Source organism: Nuphar pumila, chromosome 8 (genome assembly GCF_984573655.1).
Source record: "Nuphar pumila chromosome 8, dmNupPumi1.hap1.1, whole genome shotgun sequence".
Taxonomy (NCBI): Eukaryota; Viridiplantae; Streptophyta; class Magnoliopsida; order Nymphaeales; family Nymphaeaceae; genus Nuphar; species Nuphar pumila.
In genome coordinates, this window is record NC_143256.1 from 24,759,140 (window position 1) to 24,767,558 (window position 8,419).

The window sequence follows — 8,419 nt, forward strand, 5'->3', positions numbered from 1 at the left end:
AAGTCCGTCTATTTAAATTCTCCACTCCCCCCACCTTATCCTTCTCCTTCTCCTTTCCCGCATTCTCCTCACTCGATGGCGGTCCTTCGATGGCTCTGTTGCTCCTCCACAACTCCGGCGAACCCGATGCCGGAAAACTTGTTTTTTCAGACGAGTTTCCTCCCTTCCGACGACAACTCGGCCACAGCCACACCTCTCTTCGACGCCGGAAGCCACCTCTCCTCCCAATCCAGCCTCCCCTCCGTTCCCTCCCTCCACAAGCCCACGCCAGACCTCCTCTCCGGCGTCATCACCTGCGCAGCCTCCTCCACGAAGAGCCCCTACGGCGCCTTCCACACCCTCGCGGCCTCCGCCTCCTCCCTATTCGCCGGCACGGCCTCTGCTGCCCTCCTCCGCTTTCCCAACACCGGAGATCTGACGGAATCCGAAATCCTCGCCACACCCTCCGCCGGTGGCACTGTGAAATCCATCGCCTTCTCCGCCAAAAGGATCTTCACCGCCCACCAGGACGGGAAGATCCGGGTCTGGGATCCCTCCGGACCGGACCGCCTCCGCCGAGTCGCCTCTCTCCCGACCGTCTCTGACCGGGCTCTCCGGTTCCTCCTCCCAAGCAACCACGTCCAGGTCCGGCGCCACCACACCAGCCTCTGGATCAACCACGTCGACACCGTCTCGGCCATCGCTGTGCGTGGCGGCCTCCTCTACTCCGTCTCGTGGGACCGGACGCTCAAGATCTGGCGTGTCTCGGACTTCCGCTGCCTAGAATCGGTCCGAGCCCACGACGATGCGGTCAATGCCCTCGCAGTCTCGGTCGACGGTACGGTCTATACCGGATCGGCCGATACCCGGATCAAGGTCTGGGCGAGGACGGACGGCGAGAAGAAGCACTCCTTGGTCGCGACCCTCGAAAGGCACAAGTCAGCGGTCAACGCACTCGCACTGAGCTTGGACGGATCAGTCCTCTACTCGGGTGCATGTGACCGGTCCATCTTGGTCTGGGAGAGGGAGGAGAGCTCTCGGCACATGGCCGTGTGCGGTGCGCTCCGCGGGCACAAGCAGGCCGTCCTGTGCCTTGCATTCGCATCCGGGCTCTTGGTAAGCGGCTCAGCAGATCAAACAGTCCGGATCTGGCAAAGGGGATCTGATAACCGGTACAGCTCGATCGCTGTGCTTGAGGGTCACCTGCGGCCCATCAAGTCGTTGGCGGTGGCTGTGACCAGACCTACCTCTGAGTCGGTCTTGGTCTATAGTGGGAGCCTGGACGGCGAGGTCAAGGCCTGGAAGGTTTGGAGTCCAAGTCCCTAGTGCTCCAACCCTAAATTAATTAAGCAACTAATGAAGGTAATTAATTATTAACCCATTCAAAAAAGGAAGAGAATAATAATTCTTCAAAAATGATATTTTCTAATATTTGCGCTTTTTTATTTTTATATATTGATTTAACTTTTTTAGAGTAAAATCCCCAGTTTTATAGTGACGACAGATGGTTAGGTTGTCCGTCTTGGTCTCGTTTGTCTTGGAAACCCCAAGTCACGAACATGTTATAAAATCAAAGTGTGCATGGGCTATGAGTTTGATCTATTTATAAAAAGTTTCTGCATGGTTGTTGATGGCCATGGAACCATTTGAAGTAAATCAAGAATGTTCATCTTCAAGTTGGTGGTGGGGGGTGATTATGCTTGACCCCACCCCCCACCCTCTCTCTCTCTCTCTCTCTCTCTCTCTCTCTCTCTCTCTCTCGCCGGTTTTCACTAAACAAAACCTATAGATTATATTTAAGGTGTTAGACTTGAGAAAAATTACTTAAAGCTGTGATTTTTGAAGGGGCTTAATGAGACCTAACGAAAAATCAATGGATATGAAGGTACCAATTTTTTTTGGCTCATAAAATATGTTTTTTAGTCGAAAAAACATGATCCAAGAATCGATTCTCACTAAATCGAGCATGCTAAACACATCTAACGATTAAGATCTATCAGAAAACACTTAAAACCTATAGGGCAGAATGAGAAATGGGGCCTAATATGTTCAATTCTCGTATATACACATACAGGTGTGGGTTCCTCATAAATTGACGATGCCCAACACATTTATAGGGACGAAACTGCGAAAAAAATATTGGAAGAGCATACAAACCCATTTAGCACTGACCTCTCTCTCTCTCTCTCTCTCTCTCTCTCTCTCTCTCTATATATATATATATATATATATATATATATATATATATATACCCATTACTTGTTTGGGGCATGTTAAAATGAGGCTAAGTTCATGATCTACTCTTTTTGTTGGGAGATGGAATGATACACCATGATGTGGTCCTGGAATGTAGTGGGTTTGGTAATTATAAGAACGTGATTTTCTATGAAAATGTTTACGAAAGATCTTAAGAAGTGAATGATTTGAGGTTCGTACTTGAAAAGTAACGGTGAACCAACCATGGAGAAGATTGAGATTTGAAACATCTTTGCACCGTGGATGTAGGTGTTCATAAACACCGAGCCACGTAATTAAATCGTGTTCTATATGTTCTTTTTGTTTTCATGGTATTAGATCTCGTTGCTTGGTGAAGGATTTTCTTTGTCTTCTTTCTTTCTTTTCTCTTTATTATGGTTACCATTTCAATTGAGTCGACCTTCTTGGTGAAATACATATATCTTTTCAACCTAAATGTCCCTAATTTCGTGACAATCAAACTTAACCATAACAACTTTATATTATAGCAAACTCAATTTCTGGGTTATGTTGAAAGCTAAGACCTGACAGACTTTCTTGACGGAGAATACCCCATGCCTCCTCAATTCTTGCTGGATTACTGGTATGAATCATGAATACATGGCATAGAGAAAATCAGATTGTCTGTTGTAATGATGGATTACTGGTACTCTTGTTGAAGAAGTTTTTGAAAATGTTGTTGGCCTACAAACTTTTCGAGAGATATGAAATGCCCTGATAACCTCTTTCACCCATGTATCTAAAAAATGAGAATTCCTACTCGTTCAAAAATTATAACTTTATCGAAAGAATAAAATACCAATAGTCGATTATATTAAAAGCTTCAAAAATATATGTGATGAGCTTGCGGTTATAGGTCAACCTATTGATAATGACACCGAGGTGTTCTGCTTATTGAATGGGCTTGGAGTTGGTTATGAATCATTTACTACAATCATGCTCAAACCACCAATCCCCGAATAAGCCTTTGGGGATGCAAAGTCTCTGCTCAATGTGATGATAGAGTAAGTTCCATTGAGAGCCTTTATATAATTTTTTATAAAAAAGTAACGTATCTGAATTCTTTCTATTTTCCATATTATCATGGACTCCTCTTGATATATCCATATTATGGTGAACCTTTATCACCCTTCATTCATTGGACTCTTTGCAAGACTTGATAACCTTCATTTGACTCAGACTCTCGTTGTGATCCTCCATTTGACTTGGATTCTTATTATCCATTTGAGGTGAACTCTGATTATCGGAACTCTTCATTTGACGTGAACTTTGATTATCCGAACTCTTCATTTGACATAAACTTTGATTATTCGAACTGGCCATTTGATGTGAACTCTGGTTATCCGAATTCTTGGTTTAATGTGAACTCTGATTATCCTAATTATCTGAACTCTTATTGTGATTATCCTTATCAGTTCTAAACAACGAACTCCAGCACGATGTTGATGTTGGCCATGTTATTAAAGATGCCATCTTTTTCAAGTTTATTTTTTGCTTGGATTGGATAGGCAGGGGGGAGGGACGGCTTTTAATTAGTTCCCTTGTGTTATATTAAATAGCGAGTGCTTTTAACCTCTTTTGGTTTGTTGTCTTGCACGGTGGCCAAGGAGGGCCATCTATATTGTTTGCTTCACGTGGTGTGAAGCCATTTTGTAAAAGAAGCTTGCATGATATTCAACAATTTTGTAAAAAAGCTTAATGATAATTGAATATGAGAGAGAGAGACTCTTGTACTGATCACATTGAATGGAGAGAAGCCTTTTTTAAGAAGGATATTGTACTCACCTTGAATAAAATATTATTTATTTCGTTTTTAGCTGTTTTTTCTTAGCATTCGGAATAATCATGCATAGAGCTACGAAAGTGACTGTTTTGGGTGGAGGCTGTTTTTTAGGTCAGTTTTTTTTTTTTTATGTTGAAAGACCCAAGAAGCTAGTGAACCTGGATCGAGGCCAATCTTCTCTGATTGTGGAACTCCAGACTCCTACTTACTATTACTCAATGTTATCAGTATCGGTGTGTATCGGCCTGTATATCGTATCAACAGAATTTTGATACAGGGCCGATTCTGTGAATTCTTAATAAATGTAAAAAAATACCAAAAATTATTTTTTAAATATTAATTTAATGGTTTTAACAGGTGTCACATAATGATTTTTTTATTATTTTTGGGCTGATACAGAATGATTCAGCTGAATATTGGTATCGGGCTGATACAACTGAATAGGCAGCCCAACGATTAAGGGCCGATACCGATTATGATAATATTGCTACTCTCTCTCTCTCTCTCTCTCTATATATATATATATATATATATATATATATATATATATATATATATATATATATATATATATAGGCAAAAGTTGCACCTTGGTTGGATTAGGATACAAGGGCTCGTTAGAAGCACTATTGGAATCCAGCACCATATAATATCGTGGGGCGACACTTATCGGTAGGCGGCGATGGTCATCATAAGGCGCCGAACATCCCCGGTGGTAGATCAGATAAAAAAAAAACAAGAGTTTACCTTCATCGGGGTGTCGCCGAAATCGTCCCTTGGAGCATTGCTGGAGACGTCGCCAGGAAAGGGAGGATTTGTCGGATTGCTGACATTCGTTCGGCGACATAAGGCATCCAGGGTTTAAAAACCCCCTTTTCTCTGCTCTTTTAGCCAGGGGATTTGCCGGTGCTGGGGTTATCACCGGAGTTGCATCGTTGAAGATAGGTGACCGTCGTTGGCTAAGCACCAGCGTCGGTCGTCGTACGACGACGTGGGTCACCGTGGGGCAATGAAGGCTGAGAAACTGTTTCAGTTTCTCAGTTTCAGTAAACAGAAACCCTCAGGTTTTCGATTTATCGATGAAACTGGATTGGGTCTGGTATATTGACCCGGTGACAGGCCCGATTCAAACTCATTTTGGGTGGATCGGGTCTGTTGTTTCTATTGGATCAGACCTGGACTCATAATGATTCTGGGTCTGAGTCTAATCCATGTAGATCGGGTCAGACCCAGATCCTGTTTGAACTGGGTCGGACCCATGCTTCTGCAAGATCCAGATACTATTTGGCCTGAACTGGATCAGGAACCGATACGGCCCTTTATGAGATCGGTTTAGAGTCATTTTTGACTGGTTCTTTCCAGTTTTTCATCAGTTTCGAGAAGCTAAGACCCTGTTTTCATAAATATATGAAGATACATGGATTTTAGCATACGGTTATAGGGTTTTATAAACTTTTGTTTATATTTGGCATCAGTTCAGACCATTTGATGACCAGTTAGGGATCGTTTCAGACCAGTTCGAGGTATTTTTAGACCGGTTCCATTTTGAGAACCTCAGGTTTTACCCATTTGAGCCTGTTTTTTGTTATTTTTCATGCATTTTATTTGTGATTATGCATGACTGATATTAGAATCAAGGATAGTTAGATAACTTAGTGAAATCATGTTACCAAAGTAACTAGATGCATGTATGTTGTCAATTTCGCTATATCATACAATTTTATTCAATATTGATGTTATACTTAAATTCATAAAATGATGAAGCGACCCAAAGAGAGTTTCATCATATTTAGAATTTATGTCGGGTAAAATAAGGCAAGTGCGTTGAGATACATCGCGCATGTGTACCCAAAGGTGCTATGTGTTGATGGTCTAGCTTCTCATGAGCCTTAAGTTTTACCAAATATGGTAGGTAAACATAATGATTACACGTGTCAAAATTCTTATCAAAGTAGGACTCTGATGACCCTCTACACTCACCCAGAAATAAGCATATCAAAGGCCTTTTATTTATTGCTTTTTTCATCAGGTTTGTCTCGTATATGCTTCCTTTGATACATGTCTTTTGCCATACAGTTTCTGGTTCTGTGATTTTAGATGGCTCAAATACTATTCATTTTCTTGATGGATCTAATTTTAGTGATTGAAAATAAATTATCCTTTTCACATTAGGGTATATGGATTTGGATTTGACCTTAAGAAAGGATGAGCCTACTGCCCTGACAGATCAAACCACTGTTGAACAAAAGAGTGATTTTGAGAAGTGGGAGCACTCGAACTGACTTAGCCTATTTTTTTTGCAATCTAAGGTGGTTAAGAATATTCGTAGTGCTATCCTGCAATGCAGGACAGTGAAGGAATTCTTGAGTGTCATTGAAGCATAATTTGTCAGTTTGAATAAGGTCAGGGTCAGTACCCTAATGTCAAAACTCATATCTATAAAGTATTTTGGAGGGGGTAATATTCGCCAGCATATTTTGGAAATAAGGAACATAGCGTCCTAGCTGAATGACATGAAGCTGGCCATTTCTGACTCATTCCTAGTGCATTTAATTTTGGCATCCCTACCTATGAAATATGGTCATTTTAAGATCTCTTGCAACACACATAATGATGAATGAACGTTTAATGAACTTATGTCTAAGTGTGTTGAAGAATAAGAGATATTGAAAGGAGAGAAGGTGCAAAGTGCACATATGGCTTCTCATGAATCTAAGGTAGGACCAAAGAAAAATGCATTTAAGAAAAATGTCAGGAGAAAAGTCATCTCAGAGCAAGCAACCCGATTCTACTCTCATGAAATGTTTCTTTTGCAAGAACAAGGGACATAGGAAGGTAGATTGCATAAAGTACAAGAAATGGTTAAAAAAAAAGGTAATTTGTCATTTGTTTCTCATGAATGTAATTTATTATATATTTCTGAAAATAGCTGGTGAATTGATTCTGGTGCTATTGTTCATATTGCCAACTATTTGTAGCCGTTCCTGAACAAAAGGGAACCAACAATGCATGAGAACAGCAACTATTCGGGGAATAAGATGTGTTCGCATGTGAAGCGTGTTGGGACCTGCAGGATCACTTTAAATACCGACATAGATTTGGATTCATGATGCTTTTTATGTTCTATCATATAGTAGAAGTTTGATTTCAATTTCAAAGTTCAATAAATTTAGAAATTATTTTAAAATTGAAAACTCCAAGTTATTCATATACAGAAATTTAATTGAAATTGGTTCTGCTTTTGTTTATGATGGTTTGTATAAATTAAACGTGAAGATCCAAACTTAAGAGTCTTTGAATTCTGAATACACGTTGGTTGAGAATAAACATAACATGATTAACGATAAGTTCTATATGATTTGGCATCGAAGGTTGGGTCATATCTCTAAAAAGAGAATAAAGAGACTCCTAAATGAAGGGATTTTAAAATCCCTAGATTTTACTGACAATGACCTGTGTGTTGATTGCATAAAAGCTAAGCAAACAAATATATATAAAGAGGGTGTTAAACGTAGTAGTGAGATATTGGAAATAGTCCATAGGGATATATGTGGACCATTTACCCCCTGTTACACAGGCAAAAGATATTTTGTCTGTGAATTTTTTTTTTGAAAAGGTTTAACCAGAGAACAACGGAAAACACTGTGTACGTAAAACCACAAAGTCGCAAGTCTGTGCGGCCACCACAGGTGAGTGCATCAAGAAACAACAGTAAGGAAACAACTTTTATTCAAATACATTTACAAAGATGTACAATTCATTTCCCTTAAAACGAATCAACGATTGCCAAGATCCAACAAGTGCCAAAAGTGTGGGTTCAGAGTCTGCTGCAACATATCGAGCTCCATCGCACGCCTAAGCAACACCTGTATCCTCATAAAATGGGGTCAGTACTCGTTCGAGCTGGTGAGAAATCAACCAAACAGTCAATATGCACAATTCATTATATTTATATAGAGGTATGCATCACAGAACATAATTAAACACATTTCATAACATGTGTAACTGAAAGGTAAGTACTCAAAGCAGTAACAGGCTGTAACAAGTGCTGAGAACAGGCAAGTAACTAAAGTAACAATAAAGCAAGTAACTAAAACACTAACTGAACTGTAACAAGTACTAAGCAGCAAGCAACTATAGTAACAACTGAAGTAACTGTAAAGCAGGCATTCAAAGTAGTAACAGACTGTAACAAGTACTAAACAACAAAGTAGCCAAAGTAACAACGGAACGACAAAGGCAACTGAGGTAACAACTAAACAAGTACAGTAACTGAAGCACAGACTACAGAACAAGTAAAGTAGCAACTACAGTAAGTCAGCTGATTGGTTAGTCTTTAAGTTCTTCTTATTACTCCTTCGGGTAGGCGAAGAAACCTCGTATTCTGTGAGACATGCACCC

General features: G+C 40.5%; 1 protein-coding gene across 1 annotated transcript; it reads left to right on the forward strand.

The window, feature by feature from the left end:
- The first annotated feature begins 75 nt into the window (after positions 1 to 75).
- Positions 76 to 1,408, forward strand: LOC149829813 (protein JINGUBANG-like). Its single transcript, XM_090015303.1, has one exon. The coding sequence runs from the start codon at positions 76 to 78 to the stop codon at positions 1,303 to 1,305; it is 1,230 nt and encodes a 409-aa protein (XP_089871429.1). The 3' UTR covers positions 1,306 to 1,408.
- Positions 1,409 to 8,419: the final 7,011 nt, after the last annotated feature.

Coding starts and splice junctions, on each gene's coding strand:
- LOC149829813 (XM_090015303.1), top strand. CDS start 76: ATGGCGGTCCTTCGATGGCTCTGTTGCTCCTCCACAACTCCGGCGAAC.